Below are 18,355 nucleotides of genomic sequence, written 5' to 3'. Positions count from 1 at the left end.
CGCTGGAGTGACAGCATAATTGATTTGACCCACTTTTGCGCAGCACACTGGCATGATGTAATTCATTATTTGTGAGCAGCTGTTTAAGATTCCAATAGTGGTATAATAAATACCGGTATATAAATAAATTATACCGGTATAATATTTTTTATATTTTCTTTTTCCAAATGAGATTTGGCCTTATAGATCGAAATGTACCCAGTTTTGGCTATTTTCTGGGTGTTCATTTTAATTAATTCGCTTAAGACTATTCAAATAAACGTTTTCAAAAATGTTGTGCACATCCCTAAAAAAGTATTCTTGGCTACTTGGGGTACAAGTACCTTAGACAAGGGCTCTTCTGTGTAAATGTATGTTTTTTGTTTGTTTGTACACACATGATCGTTTCTATTAATATGTTGGATTCATGTTCATGTGGTTCATGTGGTCTTCAACAAGTTGAAGACCCCTGCCTTAGACATTATGTCATCAGAGTGTCTCAGCTCCTTTACTTGCTAGGGTACACCACTTAAAAAACTAATTTTCCATCTCTTAAGGTTTTAAAGGTTATGTGGTGGCTTTGGAAGTTGTCCAAGGTTTGTTATTATTTAATATGTCAAAACGGTGGAGAAAAACACCTGCCTTTTCAGTCACAGTGGTGTTTAGGAACAACGATTCAGTTTCCACCTGCAAGTCTGAGCCATGTCTAACGGTACAGAAGTGATTTACTGAAAAGAAAAGGGGAATGGAAGAGAATGTATCACTAATACCTTAAATGTCTTAATTATTATCTGACTGTGTGAAAGTTCAGCCAGAAAATTGTCCTTTAATTTTCCCAGGACCTAACTATTATTATACATTTTGACCCTGCTGTAACACCACATAGTGTGGGGCTTTGTTGATTTGTGGTTTTTAGAGAATTACACACATGGGGTGATGTGGTCAAATTGCCTTCCCCATCCACTTTATTTAAAATATGCTGTTAAAAAGTGAGGTGACAGAGGGGAGGCAATCACCCTTCATCGCCCCCCCCCCCCCCCCCTCGAACCATCCCCTGCTTTCACAGCCGTGTCGTGTCTTGTTGACTTGTTGTCCGTTTATGTCTTCCTCCCCTCCCTGTCTGCCATCCGTGGCTTTGGCCCGTGGCCGCGTTATGGCTCAGAGCCACGTGTCACACAGAGACCTTCTGGTTCGGCTTGAAAGTGGGGACCTCAAGAGTTCCAGAGCAGACGTGAATCATCCAGCGGTCGGAGAAGTGTCAGGATGTCCTTGTTGTGCAATGCAGGCCGAGAGATGTCCTGTCCTCCGCTGTCTGTGGTCACTCGCTGGAAAAGGGGATATCTTTTCCCCTTCTCCCTGTCCCCGTCATGTGTTTATAGATGTGCAACATGTTTTTAACTGACCATAAAGAACGTCAGGCTCATTGTTGGGACAGTGACCACAGACATAAGGAAGGAAGGAATGCATTCATTTTACCTCAAAGAAATGACTGTATAAAATGATTCATTAAAAGACACTATCCTGTCATCCTATTTTCTATTTATTTTTTAAAGTTTTTTCTTTTTTAATTCCAAACAGTTTTGGTGACGCCCTAAAACAGTTTATTGAATTAAACCGGCCACATTCATCACTTTGAACTTTGTGGAGCTGACACTTTTGTGCCTTTGTTAGTATTCATAAGTAATATCTCTTTGAACCTCAAAAGATCACTCTGAAACATGATTTATTAAAGGTGGCAAGCAGTCATTCTATGACTGAATCACAGCCTTGAGTCCAGTATAGTGGTACCTCTTGTTCCATGGATGACGTTCATACTGTACGTAGGTCATCACAACCATGGCGCCAGGACCATGAAAAAGGGCAAGCACCCCAATGGACAATACTTATGATGCATTGCACAAACAGCGAGATGTGGTTGAGTTTGGCATTAGTTTAGAGATGGAAAATTAGGTTTAGGTGTGGATTTTGTGTGTTTTAATTCACTAGACTTACAGTTACGCACTGTGGTATAAGTTAAGGTGTGGTTTTGGTGGGGTTAAGGTTAGGGTAAGAATCTGGGAGGGGCTTAGTAACTAACCGTTTCCAAATATCCTCCAGGGCTTATCGTAGTTCCTCTCTGAAATTGTTTAGGCTCAATCCATTGAAGAATTAACTTTGCGTGCTATATTGACCACTACTGCATTTTCAAATAGCAAGTGATTGCAGGGTTGTTGTTTTTCCTAAGGAAAAAAGGGGTGTCACTTAACTAAGGGTTTCATGTGATGTGCTTGGTGTACAAGTCAAGTTGATGAAACTAAACATGACTATGATTTCATTGGTATAATAATAATTATGTATGCTCAAGCATGTACATTTCTCTAGCATTATGACAGCAATGTACAGTATGTTCTCCCAAAGCACATTTATTATTTATTTAATTTGTCTCATTCAAAGACATTCAAAGATTTGCCTTAATGGGTAATACGGTTGGTAATGTAGTCTGTGGGTTTGTGGCAATGTTAAACTACAAACAAACGCATCTTGTCTCTCTTTTGTCCAGATATCGTCTGCAGACGGTCAGGTCGCTGGCTGGTGTGAGTCTGATGCTGCGGCTGTTGTGGGCGTGTCTGAGGTGGGACGACATGGCCGTCAAACCCTCCTCTGCGGTTGGCACCACACGCACAGGTAGACCATCACGCCATTCAACCAATCAGCATATTTACATCTATATTGTCTCCATCTCTTACTTCCTATCCAAAGAAGCTCGACAAAAAGCAACTTTTTAGGTCCAACTATTTTGGTCCTTTTATACCACTATAGTAGTTACAGTGTAATGCATGAATTGTATTTTATGTTTTTCATATACCCGGTCTTTATTTTCCCTGGATGAGCGGCATGATAAAAGGGTAGTTAGGCTGACATCTGATCTGCCCTCGGGCTGATACGGCAGTAGCTGATAGAGCCCACCACATGATTTCTGACCACCCCCGGCCACGACACTGTTTGCTATTAAAATCGTACTGCTCCCATCCCGCAAAAATGTTAAATTACTGGTAATCTCGCGTAGCCAGACCTCCGTCTCATCCTGTAAGCTTGACAAGATGGAGGTCTGGCTGGCTATGTGAGATTAAATTACCGGAGTTAAGTTTACATCATAGTTGGCCGTCGGAAATGACCGAGTAATGATCAGATTTTGATGTCTTCGGTATTTGTAAAATAACAGTGAATACTAATTGTACAAAATGCATCTTTATGTTGTTGGCACCCCACCCCCTTACCTTTTTTTTAGGCGCTCTCTCATCTATCTACCAGCTTGTAAACATATAAATAAGCATATCCATTTGCAAAAAATAACTAAAAACAAAACAACCAACCTCATTCCAGAAAATGTAGTGGAGCGTGAATTGTCTTGAGTGTTTTGGTAGTGCATTTTCCCTGCATCTTCTTGGGCCTCTCCTCATTGCCATACAAACCCAGCCCTATCCCCACTCATTGCCACAGAACAATCCGAGACGGAGATCACCACCACCGAGATCATCAAGCGCCGTGACGTTGGCCCCTACGGCATCCGCTCCGAGTACTGCATCCGCAAGATCATCTGCCCCCTGGGTGTCCCAGAGACTCCTAAAGGTAAGAAGACCCTTTTCCACCTCTACAACCAAGATCCCGTTTGGAGAAAAATGTTTTTGTCATTGTTTAAATTTGTTGTCCTTTTTTTTTTCTGTGCACATCACTTAAAAATCCCCTTTCTCTCTCTGACACGCCAATGTCCATCCACCTACCTGTCCGCCCTTCCAGAGACCCACACTCCACAGAGGAAGGGGCTGCGCTCCAGCGCCCTGCGGCCCAAGAAGCCAGAGCCCACCAAACAGACAGGCCCCGTAGTGCTTGAGACCTGGGTGGCCGAGGAGGAGCTGGACCTATGGGAGATAAGAGCCTTCTCAGAGAGGTCAGAGAGACAGAGGTCACAATGCCTAGATTGGTTCAATCTGGCAGCAATACAAATTACCCCTCAATCAATATGAACTGTTTCATTTCCTACATACAACATAAACAAAGCCATTAACTTACCTAGGTAGCTAGAATGACCAATTAATACTGTGATCTTCCAGATCAAGAGAAAAGAAAAGTGTATGTTCTATCCTGCAATAAGGTCTAGCAACATGTATTGCTAGCTTGTTGTGTTAGCCACCGTCTTTAAAATAATACTAGCTTACTAGAAAAATCTAACGACGGTATGCTTTTCTGTCCATGCTGTGGTCAAATTGTTTTCTCTTACCAAAATGATTTGTCTGAGGTGAAAACGATTGTATAGGGACAGCTGCTAAACAAGACATGCCAAGCGTGTGCTGCAAGCCATTCAGTTTCCATTTCTGGTCAACAACTCGATACCGTTATCCTTGATCAACATATGACACTATTTTAGGGTAATTCAATTCAGTAATGCACATTTAATGTAATGTGTTCTGCGTAACTTGCATGGATGTTGGTAACGTTGGTCTTCTGTTCCAGGGTAGAGAAGGAGAAAGCGCAGGCTGCAGAGCAAGCCAAAGTGAGTAGTTTATGATGTTTCCCCTCACTCTACACTTGTATTCATCTCTTCAACACTGTTTTAGTGGAGACTGGAGAGATTGACCTCTGTACCTGGCCAATATTATTATTATTTTGCAAGGGGTAATCAATGAGGAGAAGGTCATTATTGAGAAATAAACCCCAACAGGGTGATTAGACCCCGACGCAAAGCGGAGGGGTCTTCATCATCCTGAAGGGGTTTATTTCTCAATAATGACCTGCTCCCCATTTATTATCCCGCATTATTACTGCATTGTTTATTTCTTACTTCAAATAATTTCAAAACCATTCTTGAGTGTACTGTTTAGCTGTAAATGGCATTGTATGTTTATTTACATGGCTGCAATGATGGATACGGGCAAAAATCAAGCAACACAGATTGATATAAGCCAGGTGCTCTGAGTCTTTGATTAGACAGCGGTCTGTCATTGAGTTCAGCGGTCATTATAAAAGAAATAAGACGGATGGATTCAGTGATCAGAATCAAGCATTCAACCAAGCCGTGTAATAATGTGTATTATTATTGTTAACTCCGTCTGACATGGATTTTTTACAGAAACGTCTGGAGCAGAAAACGGTCTCAAACAGCGCAACTCCCCCGGGTACCCCCACCACAGCAGCCACGACCACCAAAGTCATAGTTGGCTCATTGTCGGGCGGTGTTGCCCCAGGAACCAAGGTGGTGCTGACCACCAAGATGGGCACCCCTGTCACATTCCAGCAGAATAAGAACTTCCAGCAGTCCTTTGCTACCTGGGTCAAGCAGGGTCAGACCACGCAAGGTATGTGCCCAGTGGCCCCAACTGGTTTCCATTTAGCATGATGAGGCTGCGAGGGGGACTTGAGCTGTATTTTCATAGTTTTCTTACCGTTAAGAGCCAGCAAACTAATTTATGCAATACCATGTTTCCACCAAAAGGATTTTTTTGTCATTTTTTTCTTTATTTAAAAAAAAAAAAATCGTGTTCAATAAAACGAAAGTGCCACATCATATTGGCAACGGGAACTACTGTATATCCACTATTGCAAATGAAAGGATTTCTGTCATTTCATCAATAACGACTTTGTTCTATAGACTGTAAATAACAAGTGCGTTTGTGAAGTGCCTGCAAGTAGCACTTGCTCCCTCTCCATGTCTTGCTCTCTCGCTCACACTCTGACTCTCTACCTCACTCTATTATCCTCTCTTGGGCGTGTGCTGTCCAGAGGCAATACGCAATTATAACTATCCAAACCGATAACATTTTTTTTGGGGGGGACTTCCAATCATGAAAATCATCACTGCCAATCAAATCAAAATAAATTATAATGTCACCCACCTCTTTACACCTGTAAGCCTTTGATGTGACAACAAGGTTGATTCAGATTCTTCTGATTCTGATACCCATGCCAACTGCAAATTCATTTGTCCTGGGAATGAATGTCTTTAGTTAACCTTTACCACTAAAGACTAAAGCCAGATGTTAGTGGGTGTTTTTTGTCCAGTGGGAAAGGGACTTAACTGTCCACATTTTGGTGATCAAAGGGGTTTGAGCTGTACATGTTTGAGAGATGTGTTTACATATGTGGCTTGTTTGTTGGTTGACAGCAATAAATCACACCAGGGTTCTAATTTACACAATTTCTCCTTGCATGGAAACACATCTTGGAAATGACTTCACTTCCTATTTGCACTTTCTGTGTATATGTAATCTGCTTTTCCCTCTGCACGACTTATTCATTGCTGCAAATTACATTTTCATACCAAAGCTTGTTTGTTTGTCTTCAATTGGAACATCGGATCAATTTTGCTGACCTGTGGAAACCATCCTCACCAGCTTATCATTAATCACATACAATAACTTTGCAGAATTTGAAGATATTACTATTTGTAGTAGTAGCCATATTATCGTATAATTGAAACTGATTATTGGTCATTTATATTTGGTTTATTTAGTAATGTGCTGTACTATAAATATAGGGTAGCAGTATATTGTTTCATCATAGTATTATTTATATGATTATTTGGGTTCTCCTCTTATAGGACCATCAGGAACCGTCACCACCGTGTCCACGTCTGGTGGACAGACCTTCCAGATTACCGGCACCGCCGTAGGGGGCAAGGTTCTGACTGCCAAGCTACCGCTGCCTGCCAACAGCAAGATTGTAACAGTCAATGTGCCAACCACGCAAGGAGGTATGGTACCTTTTTTAAACAAGCTCCACCTTGAGCATAGCACATACTGTAAATGTTCAGCTTTTACTTTTCCAATGTAGCCTTTTCCTTTCCATCCAACACCATTTCGGGACGTTCATAATGGTGTTTTTACCCCAGGGAGACCACACCTGAGATGGTTCAAATATGTCGGAGCATCCGATATAGGTCTGAGATCGGTTGTCAGTTGAAGCAATTTAGTGTGCCAACCACGGACGTAGCTCTGTAGACGGGTGACATCTGTCTGAACTCATTTGCTGAACTCGGAGCTACTTCTTCCAGACGCTGTAGGCAACACCGGAGACGTATGAAATATTTTTGAGTCTACAAATTAGGTACAAATTGGACATGCCTATTTTTCTTGATTGCAACTGTTGGTATGCCAAGGATCCTGCAGCTTCAGACGGACTTAAAATGTCTAAATATTGAGCTATGCAAAACAGGCTCCTGTCTTTCTGCCACACTGTTGAATTAATCAGAGGTCTGGTTTTACAGTTTTGTCCGGACTCGCAAGAAATGGGGAAGCAAGTTTTATTTGATTTCAATGTGAAAGAGTCAGTTATTCTCCTCATTCTTAGTGAGGTACTGGAGGATACACACTTGTTGGTTATTAACGAAAGTTAACAACGCATTGCAGCCAAATATCTGATTAAATAAAGGATTAAAGAGCATTAAAAACAGAAGGTCCCTGGTTTGCACCCCTGCTATGTGTCGAAGTGTCCCTGAGCAAGACACTAACCCCTAACTGCTCCCCCCTGAGCGAAAACTGAATTTCCGCCACGGGATCAATCAGGTGCTACCCCAACAAAATGTAGAACAATGAGGAAGAGCTAGTGACTCTGTGAAACGTTCATTGTTTAGACACTCTACTCTTCTTATACCCATTAAAGGGGAATACCACTAATTTTCAACATTGGACTATGTCTCTAATACACCTTAGAGCTGTTGTGTGGAAAAAAGTCCCCCCCCCCCTCTATGTTGCTTAGAACTGGATAATTGAATTCAAATCAATCAATTATCCAGTTCTAGGCAACATAGAAGGGGCGGGAGACTTTTTTCCACACAACAGCTCTAAGGTGTATTAAAGACATAGTTCAATGTTGAAAATTAGTGGTATTCCCCTTTAACCACTATATTCACACTGCTACTGCCATTTTTGCTCTTACATCATGCTCGTTATACCGGAGGATGACGATACTTGTCATACCAGAGTATGACGCAAGAGTAAAGTAGCTAGCCTGGCATGGCCAGACTAATATCTACACTGTGATATTAGAATCTCTGTGTGGAACCTGCATTTCCGAGGGGCAAATAAAAAAAATGCCTCTGGTGATAAACCCACCCCATATTTGCATACTGGGCCCTGATTGGTCCCTCACAACTTCGGAGGGAGATAAATCCAATCTCTATTGATAGGGGCCAGACCTAATCTGCCAAGGGCCATTTTTTTTTTGCAATGGCAGATTCGTCTGGAACCAAGCTATAAAGTAGCCACCATGTGAATATATATATATATGCACCTTGAGGCCTCCCCTACAGTCATTGCAGGCAGGGTTATGTCCTGTCTTTTTCCAGTGACCACCAACACAATAAGCACTGTCGGCCCCTGCTCCCACATCAGACACAAGCCACTACCTCAGTCCAGTGTGCTGACCTACTGTTCCCTGCTGTGCGCCAGCCTCATTGTGGCACACGCCGTGAGTCAGTGGCTTAGTCTGCAGTGGCTCATCACTGCCTGGTTATGTCCCGTCGGCATGGTAATCTAATAGAAAAGCTGTTATTTTGGTTGGATGGTTTTGTGGACGCTAAACTTGTGTAGTCTGAGATTCTAAATCCAGACATTGCTTTTGAACTACGGCTCGCGAAGGTAGCTAGCGGCTTTAAAAAAAAAGTCAATATTGACCCGACGGATGAGGCGACGGTTCATGCTGAGCACCCGCCTGGGCCTGTCTGTGGTCCTGTCAAGTAACGGGATGACGAATGGCGCATAACACCTGTTAGAGGTGGTCCATCTTGCTGAGGCGAACCATCCAAATTAAATTACTGACAGTTCTCATACAGGTCATGTTCGTCCAATAATTAATGCTGATTATGTTCTCGGCATCTTAGCTGATGTTTTGTTTATTTTCAAATCGATCGAACAATGTGCATTAGCAATACAAGGACACCCATCCATGTACATTAAATGGGCAAGGTTACTACACAAACACCAGATTAAATGACAGAGAATAATGTGTAATAAGCTGTTTGATGCAGTTCACTTAGCCAACCCTTGTTCGAAGCTTGGCAAAGCTGTGCGTAAGAACAGGCTCAAAATGTCCCAGATCTTCTACTGTAGGTGAGTCAGTGCTGATGCCACATCAAATATTTTATCACATTGATCCAACTAGACGTGCTTTAGCTTAATAGAAGTCATCCGGTCAGCAAATGAAGAAAACGTACATGATTTAGGATCAGGGTTAATTCTATAGAATAAAACTCTGACAAAATGTTCGTCGACTACCTTTTTTCACTGATAAACTCAATAACTAAATAAAAACTAAGCTACGATGACACAAACTATGAACTATCATAGTAACTATCAACAAATAAAAACTAGATGAAAATGTTAGGGAGGTACTAGTGGATAAAATATCCAGTAGAACTAAGCCAAGTCATACCGAATTTCATTCAAACTTGAAATACAATGCAAGCTAAAGAAACCACTGACCTGCACTGATTAGAGAAGTGAATGACCCAGAGTAGCTTATCTTAGTTTGTAAATAAAATGATTGACACGCTGAATGAGTGCAAAGTTTCACTGTCCTCAAATTGAAACAAATGTGTACTACCGTAATAGAAGAATGCACGGTTGAGAATCGTTAAAAACAATGCATTACACTTTAACTAAACCTGTAAAACTTTGAACTAAATCAACTGTAGCTTTAGTTGACTAAAACCTTATGATATTTAGTCAACTAAGACTAGACTAAAACAAAAACATTTCAGATGACTAAAATATGACTACATTTCATTCAAGACTATGACTAAAACTAAATCAAAATTCGCTGTCAAAATTAAGACTGTTTAGGATAGAGAGAAAGTTCCCCCCCCAAAGAAAGAAGGGGAGAAAAAAAAACGTCTTTGAAGGGGAGACTTGCAGTTGAGGCGGAGTGAAACCAGTTAAAGGACGTGTATATTTATCCAGCATGACTGTTTGGTCACTGTTTGTTTTGGAAGGCCTTAAGGAAGTTAAGCAGGAAAACAAGTTTACCGTGAGGTCTGCTTCCCCAGACAGGTAACCCTCTATGGAGGGATTCCATTTTTCTTTTTTCCCCCCCTTTTACTTTTTTTTTTCTCTCCCCTGCCGCTGAATGAAAGTGTGCCACTACACTCGCTGGTCTTGCTACTCCATGACTCTCTCTGAAACAGCTAGTCCATAGAAGTGAGTGTTTGATGTGAGACCAGAGCTGCAAACTCCCCAGGTCTTACGACCGGGGCTTAATGTGCCCTGTTTGAAGAGGGGCACCCTTGATGTTACGGGTTTACCTGCTTGGTCGTGGTTGAAAAAAAGGAAAAAAGTCTGTCAGGGGCGGGGGGAGGTGGGTGCAACACTCCAGGGGCTTAGAGAAGGGTTTCCGTTTCGGGCCTTGGTTCACGTGAGCTCCCAAACGACGTGGAGCCCAGCAAACAAATATGAAATGTGCCCTTTGTCAGAATGAAGTCGAGATGTAGCGTCTGAACTCATGCATGATTCATAAGGGCCTTCACACACGATGGGGGCAAAGGAGCCCGACTTTCAGCGCACCTTTTTGAAGATTTTGTTGACCTGTTCGGCTAATATTTACCGCGGTCACGATCTAAGGCCGGCGGCTTCGAAAGACAGGGAGCCCACAAATAATTCATTGAGGGGTATCAATACCAGCCCTCCACCCAACCACCACTTGTCCTATGTAAACTTGTTGCCACTTCCTCAAATAAATAAATTGCATTATGGAGATTCTGGGTGCTATAGATTTACATTTACGCAAAGAAGGAGAGTTCAATTTGAAGTGCCTTGATGTTGATGGATTATAACTTTGGCAAAACTTTGAATGTTGGCGATGACATTTTTGATTTACACCAAAAATGAACAGTGTTGTAATGTGTAAAGAAATGGACCAGTACACAGTTAAACAAGCCTTTTCAAACAACCGGAATGTGTTATCCCTTTATTTGAGATCTAATGTCAAATCTTTGTTCATCTTTGGTATCTGTGTCACTCTTTCAATCCTCTCCTGATCTCTCTCGCTGGTAATTTATTTATCCTTGTTCAGCTCTCATTCCCCTCTAGCTGATGTGACCTACTTCTGGTTCAACTTGATGCAAAAAGTCCCTCCTACCTCTCGCTTTGACCGTCATGACAAATCATAATGGCTCTTCGCTCTTTAGGCTTGTCATGGGTCTCTAACTTGTCTTTACCGTGTACCCCGCTCTGTCTCAGGTATGATTCAACAGAAAGTGTTGGGGATCATCCCAACCAATTCGGCGGGTGGCGCCCAGACCTTCACCACATTCCAGCCCCGCACCACCACGCTCAGCATCAGGCCAAACACCCCCGGCTCCCCTCAGCAGGTACTGTGCTACTGTAACTACTGGCCTGGATGGACTGAGAGGTTTTCAAACGAACTTCATATCATACATCAAACTAACAACATTTCACTTTCATTGATGATCCATTATAATTAGATTAGTTTGTAATTAGATTATTTAGTTTTTCCAGAAAGGTATTTAGAAGTCAAATTCACATGTAGGTCAAACTGTTGATTGTTTCATACTGAAGTTAGCAGTGGTTTGACTCATCATGTGCTTTCCAGGTGCTGACCGCTGGAGGTCAGATCCGGCCTGGAATGACTGTGATCCGAACGCCCATCCAGCAGGCAGGAGCCTTGAGCAAGAACATCCTCCGAACACCCCTAGTGGTCCAGCAAGGTAAACCTCTCTCGCTCTCGCTCTCTCACTCTCGCTCTCTATCTCTCTTTCTCTCCCCCTCTCAGCTCATAAACCTCTCACCTACACAGTGACATTTAAATCACAATTCGATCATACCCCATTATTAAGGAAATTCATGGAACGTGCAAATGTATGAGGTCTTAATTGCACTTAGTGCAACCCGATTAACATAGCTAACCATGAAAACACCTTGAACAAACCATGTAAGGAAGTATGAAATAGGGTTTAATGATTTTAAACAAGTTTGTATTTCAACATTCTACACACTGAAATTGTATAATAGCTTTAAACTCCCATATGCAGTATGCACCCATATGCAGTCCTCTAGTAGACTAGAGTAGTTACCCATATGCAGACCTCTAGTAGTTACATCCTCCCAAACTCTTTAACCATTTGCTTGGCTTAACCCCATTTCCATTATTCCAAAAAAAATATTTTTGTACATATAAACATAGATCAGATAATAATGATCTCTTTACCCATCACGCCCTGCCCAGGTCAAGGTGGACAACAGGTGCTGACCCAGATAATCCGCGGCCAGGCAATATCCACACCAATATCTGGTGCCACCACCGTTGCCGGTCAGCAGGTGGCGAGCCCTTCCACAGTGGGACAAGCTGGCACACAGCGGCCTCAGCAGGGCCAGAGTCCGGCCAAGCTGACCCTGGCACACCTCACACAGCTCACACAGGTTGGATCATCAGTCCTCTCGCACTGTGTGTCATTGTAACTAAGCAGCACAACTCAATCATTTGGTTCCTCAACCCTTTAAGACCGGGAACGCATCTGTGTCATTTTAAGATTTCTTTGGGCTATTCAAAAATAGCAGATATACAAGCTCATAGCGCAGCACCGAGTGCCGCGCTATGAGCTTGTAGATCTGCAATTTTTTGAAAAATCTTGAAAATGTATGCAAATCTTTGAATATAGATATTTCTAAAGCGAACATGTGTAACTCAAATCTTTGCTTCTGGGGTTCCCTGGAACAATATATTTTTGAGATGGGGGTCCGCGGCCAAATACATATAATTTTGGGGATCCTTGACATGAAAAAGTTTGAGCACCACTGATATAGAAACATAAGTATCTTCAGAAATAGAAGACATTTGTAGAATCGGATTAAGGACACAGGGGATTTAAACTACCTCTAACAGATGTGTAATATGCCAACAATACAAATGAACAACCAAGTCATCTCTTATACTGGATGAGATTCTGAGCTGACGACCTATCCTCTGTCCTCTTGTCTCTTCTCGTCTCTCCCTGACACAGAAGCAGCAGCAAGCTGCACCAGCCGGTGGCACCCAGCAGCATCTGACGGTGATGATCCAGGGTCAGGGTCAGACCACTGGCCAGCTGCAGATCATCCCCCAGGGGGTGACCGTGATCCCCGGCCCCGGACAGCAGCTTATGCAGGCCCAGTTGCCCAACGGCCAGGTCCAGCGCTTCCTGTTCACTCCTGTTGCTCCCACTGCCGCACCCACCATAACCACAGGTATGGCCGCAATCAGAATAGCCACATACACACACACACACACACACACACACACAAGTCAATGCAGCCTAAACGAAACGCAAAATACAAACGATAAATACAATCTTACAGTCCACGTCATGAAATCATTTACATCTGGTGTTAATTGTGACTGCACCCAGACATTGGGGATAAATTGCAATCCGATTGCTCAAACCACCTCAGGAGGTGGTTTCACACACATTTAGCCACTTTTATTAACTCACTGAGTGCCATTGACGTCTGTTTTCAGTGTGCCATCAGTGCCAATGATGTCTTTTGACGTCTCCTATAAAAAATAAAAATAAAATCAATATTTATAAAAAAAAAATCTCAAAGGAACTAGGAGAAAACGCTATTCAAAAAGTTGCTGCTCCATTCACTTCAATGTTAAAAAATAAACTGAGAAAAAAATCACACTTTCCTGTGAAAAACACTGTATTTTTGAGTGAGACATGCCACTTTCAGACGTCAAACAACAAATGTCAACGAGGTCACAATGACCTCGTTGACATTTGTGAAACCACACCTGAATCACCTCAGTGATTAGCAACCATCAGGGGATCAGTCACACTGAAGACAAACACTCTGTGACCACTTGAAAAGGTAAGTTAATAGCAAAATCCTGGCACAGGGATCAACAAGCTTGAAATAAGTCTGGCACTGAATGAGTTAATAGTGTAATGTGATAACATTGATAACACAACAATACATATGTATGCAACTCTAATGATATCGGATTCAATGTGTACACTGGATAATGCCTTTTAATATCAGGTGTTTCACAGTTTGTGTTCATGTGGTGTTATTGCCAAGGTTATAGGGGGTCCTCCATTATTGTTCTTCTCTCTCTCTCTCCAACTCCATCAGTTACTACGGCTGCCGGACAGCCACTCCACTCCGCCACCCCCACCAAGACCCCAGCCCAGCCTGCCCAGCAGGCTGCCGCCCCAGTCCAGGCGGGGGCCACCCCCCTGGCGGCCACCAGCACCCCTCCCTCTGCCACCCCCCAGGGCCAGTTGCCCCCTCAGACTCAGCCCCACATGCCCATCCAGTCTCCTACGCCGCTGCAGGTGAAGACGCAGGGAGGCAGGGCCCAGCTGCAGATCCAGCAGAGCCCACAGCTCATCAGTGTCCCAGGGCTCCAACAACAGGTACAGGCGGGACAGGAGAGTGGGTTTATTTTCAGAAATGCTTGAAGGGATAGTTCACCCCCAAAATGACTTTTACCGGTCTGCTGGTCATCAAATTATTGACTTAGGAATGCGACAAAAGCAAAAAAATATCCATGAATTCAAGTCTCCATGGGGTGACTAATCGATAGAAAAAAAAATAATTCGGGGGGAACTATCCCTTTAACCAGTTAAATCCTCTAGACTTGGTTAACTGGACCTGAGTTGGCTCTGTACTTGGACTGCTTTTTTCCCCATCTACACCAAATCTCTTCAGTTCAAGTGGTTAATTATTTTATTTGCTGTGAAACTGTAGTTCTGGGATGATAACGAGCGAAGATAAACGAGTTACATCATAAGCATTGTGAAGGATTTCAATGAGTAAGATGTGCATATTATAGAAAATAAGCTAGCTAAAATAACAATTGTGTGAATAAATAATAATAATAATAACTTGAATTTATACAGGGCCTTTCAAAAACCCCAAAATGAATGTGAAACTTTCCCTAAAGTCCTTTAACCCCATTACAACCGGGAATGCATCTGTCATTTTACTACTGATTTTGTAAGGCATTTGTAGAATGGGGCTCAGGTCTTCATGGGGTTAAGGTTGCATACCTTGTTATTTTGTGTAGGTGCTGGCCCAGCTACAGGCCCAGCAGGGGGCTGGAGGAGGCTCTCTCCCCCAGCAGATCAAACTCCAGCTGCCCTTCCACATCCAGCAACCTGTGGCCACCGCAGCTCAGGGAGGACAGGTACTGTGTAGGGGCAGCTGGCTTTAACTTCTCTTTTGCGCTGTAATAGAATCCTGTATGTCAATTTAACTCTGAGATTGTAAAAAATGTCTCTGTTAAATTAACACAGAATGTCGCTGTGTATGGGTTGTTGTTTTTTGTTTTATTACCTAATGAATTATTATTTTTTTGTCTTGATGATGTGTAGCCCCTAGCAGCGGGGACTGTCACACCGTCCACCAGTTTTGATCCCAATGTAGTATATTGGCTATACTGGCTGGATCGCCATGGAATGTGCTGTGCACTCTCACGATCCCCAGGGCCAAAGAGTTCTAAACTTTTTTATCAGATTTGGATTGGTGGGTTCGGGTGGTTCAAAACCAAAGAACGGCATTGGGATCACTTTTATATCTGATGGTCATAGAATTATCTCAGCAAACATTATGTCAATGAGACATATAAGATTGATTAATCAAATAATATCTTTTAACGCTCCAAATCTGATCCACCCGGATAGGGATAAAAGGTTTTGAACTCTTGGGCCCAAAGGATGATTCCAGGTGATCCAGTGGCCTTTTCTCACCCTTGTCATGTACTGATTGGACATTGTGCTAGCTAAATGTATATGGTGTACTACTACAGCTGTGTTATTGTGTGTAGTTGTTCATGTTCGTGTTGTTGTGTGACCTGTAGATGGGGAACGTGGTGACCATCCAGACAGCATCTGTCCAGGAACAACTCCAGAGGATCCAACAGCTCAGAGAGCAACAGCAACAGAAGAAGAGACAGGCGGCAGAGGCCAAGAGGGAACAGAGCCTCAATGCAGCCAACCAGAGCGACATCATCCAGAAACAGGTGTGTGTGTGTGTGTGTGTGTGTGTGTGTGTGTTCAGGCAGCCGCCCAGCCAGGTCATACATCCTAGTATGAGGGTCGGTCTCTCTCCCTGCCATCAGTACATAAACATTCCTCATCCTCCAACCCCGTCCTTACGCTGCCTTTATTTTCACAACCTTCTGTCTGTTTGAACTACCACTACTCTGTGTGTGTGTGTGTGTGTGTGTGTGTGTGTGTGTGTGTGTGTGTGTGTGTGTGTGTGTGTGTGTACGTGGTGAGAGAAAATTAATCTTTCTAGTTGTTGCTCTGTGTCTGTGCCATATTACTATTGTACATGTTACACTGTCTGTTTGACATATGCCTGAAATTTTAGGTGTGTTTTGGATGTGAATGTCCCAGAATGTGTACACTACATACCAGTGCTTATTTGCATGTCACGTCTGTCCATTAGTTATAGTTATGACAGCTCTGCATGTGCACATTCTTGCGTGCATGCGCGTGTGTGTGTGTGGCCTGTCTGTCTGATTCACATTTCATTACTAATCCTCTTATGTAAGCTATCTACAGTACAGTCTGAGCCACTCAAGTCACCAAAACTGTCATTATCATTAAGTCCTCTTGAAGATGATTGATTAAAACAATTATCTGTCTGTCTAATTTCTTTATATTTAATATTTTCCTTGGCTGTGTCTGTGTGTATTATCGTAGGTGGTGATGAAGCAAAATGCTGTGATCGAGCATTTAAAACAAAAGAAGACCATGACACCTGCAGAGAGAGAAGAGAATCAGAGGTAGAGTGTGTGTGTGTGTGTGTGTGCGCGCGCGTGCGTGCACACGAGTGTTTACACACAGAGAGGTCATAATCGCCACACCCTTGTTGGCTGTCAACCTCTTGTTTGGCATGTGTGTGTGTATGTGCATATACGTGTAGCCGAGTCTGCGCACGTGTTCACATGTGCGACCTACATAGCAAAGTCTCCCTCCCTGCGGGGGGGTGCAAGGCAGGAGGTTTACATTGAAGTGGTGTGGGTCATGGGAAGGTTCGGACCTGAGCATCACCACACTCGCTGCGACCGCACCGAATAACATGCACTCCCCACACTCACACTGTTCCCAGTGGAAAGGATGATGAGCTTTGAGGAACGTGATCTGCAAAAATAATTGAAAACGCCCATCCCTCAGAGAGTTAACTCTCAACGTTTAAATAACACTCAGGATTTTACCGTGCACTACAGTGCACGTCTTCACCGTCTGTTGCCAATGTTTTTCCCACTTACAAAACAAAAAACATATTTTTTCTAATGGAAAACATCACCCAAGAATACAGTAATTCCCAACAATGACCTCTTGCAGCAATACAATGCATGCGCTCACTTATTCTGAGTAATGAACTTTCTGAATGATGGCTCACTAGACACCAGTTGTTTAGATAGAGATCCAATTGATTCATCACTTTTTGAAATGAAGTAGTTTTGTTTCAGCACTTGGGTTTTGATATATGATTTTATGATTTTAGTATTCGACACCGTTGCCATATTTTAGCCTGGTATTATTAACGTGGTATCAAAATCCCGCTCCTGAAGACCCAAACCTTTCATTACCAAAAAAATAAGGAAATGCTATTCCCTACGTATCCTCTGAAAAAACAACATTTATAATAATACTGCAGAGTAAATACATTGTCGCAAGTTACTCGTGCAGAAAACCTCTCAAGGATTGTACAAAAACAAGAGCAAAGTTCTCGCCATGGACCATCCTCTCCTAGATGTGGTAGGGCAGGTCCCACCAGCGTTTACCACACAGAGAGGAGTGACCCGTCACCGACCCTGACAACCATGTGTTTGTGTCCACAGCGTGACCATTCACACCAAGCTGAAACAGCAGAGCCAGGCAGCTGTGAGCTCGCAACACCAGCTCTTCATCTGTCTCCTGCCTCATTTGTCATTCTCGTCTCTGCATGCGTGCCCGTTTGGTACCCTGTCTGCTTGTCTGCCTTTAACAATGTCTTCCATTTTGGAAAACCGAAACGAAGCAGGTCAAACCAGGGAACTCCTGACATCACTGAGAGAGAGTGTGTGTGTGTGTGTCATTTAGAACATTTTTCTAGGTTAGACTGTCTTTTCCACTGTCTTTTTAATCGGATAGTACAGTACAATGACAGGTACTGATATTAAAAAAATGCTCCAGGGCCCGACCCATCCCTGACCCTGATAAGAGTGTGTGATTGATAGTCATTGTGACGTCCATTTAACTACTCACACGTAGGTGCGCTCAACAAGCTATTTTGTTGGTGAAGCCAATGGCTGCCAACGTAAACAATCCTTCTCTATGTTGGCTGAGAACGTTAGGGTATGTTAGCAAACATACTGTGGAGGGTGAAGCTCGGTGAAGAGTTATTCACAACCA

The 18,355-nt window shown here is 42.9% G+C and overlaps 1 protein-coding gene across 5 annotated transcripts in view; it reads left to right on the top strand.

The window, feature by feature from the left end:
* LOC308097235 (nucleosome-remodeling factor subunit BPTF-like) overlaps positions 1-18,355 on the top strand; it is a 51,963-nt gene that overhangs the window by 23,145 nt on the left and 10,463 nt on the right. For 4 of the 5 annotated variants that reach the window (XM_080444904.1, XM_080444901.1, XM_080444900.1 and 1 more), the window contains 14 exons: positions 2,519-2,643; positions 3,460-3,588; positions 3,757-3,907; positions 4,471-4,510; positions 5,087-5,312; positions 6,554-6,706; positions 11,187-11,317; positions 11,560-11,674; positions 12,193-12,386; positions 12,968-13,190; positions 14,079-14,362; positions 15,016-15,135; positions 15,808-15,969; positions 16,658-16,740. In XM_080444904.1, coding sequence (XP_080301030.1) covers positions 2,519-2,643; positions 3,460-3,588; positions 3,757-3,907; positions 4,471-4,510; positions 5,087-5,312; positions 6,554-6,706; positions 11,187-11,317; positions 11,560-11,674; positions 12,193-12,386; positions 12,968-13,190; positions 14,079-14,362; positions 15,016-15,135; positions 15,808-15,969; positions 16,658-16,740 — 2,136 coding nt within the window. The remainder of the gene's footprint in view (positions 1-2,518; positions 2,644-3,459; positions 3,589-3,756; positions 3,908-4,470; positions 4,511-5,086; positions 5,313-6,553; positions 6,707-11,186; positions 11,318-11,559; positions 11,675-12,192; positions 12,387-12,967; positions 13,191-14,078; positions 14,363-15,015; positions 15,136-15,807; positions 15,970-16,657; positions 16,741-18,355) is intronic. The other variant, XM_080444903.1, reaches the window with a different exon arrangement.

The sequence above is a fragment of the Gymnoscopelus braueri genome, assembly GCF_963280865.1.
Source record: "Gymnoscopelus braueri genome assembly, chromosome: 2".
NCBI classification, from domain to species: domain Eukaryota; kingdom Metazoa; phylum Chordata; class Actinopteri; order Myctophiformes; family Myctophidae; genus Gymnoscopelus; species Gymnoscopelus braueri.
The sequence above is the reverse complement of the archived record's forward strand: the minus strand, read 5'-3'. Positions and strand labels throughout refer to the sequence as shown.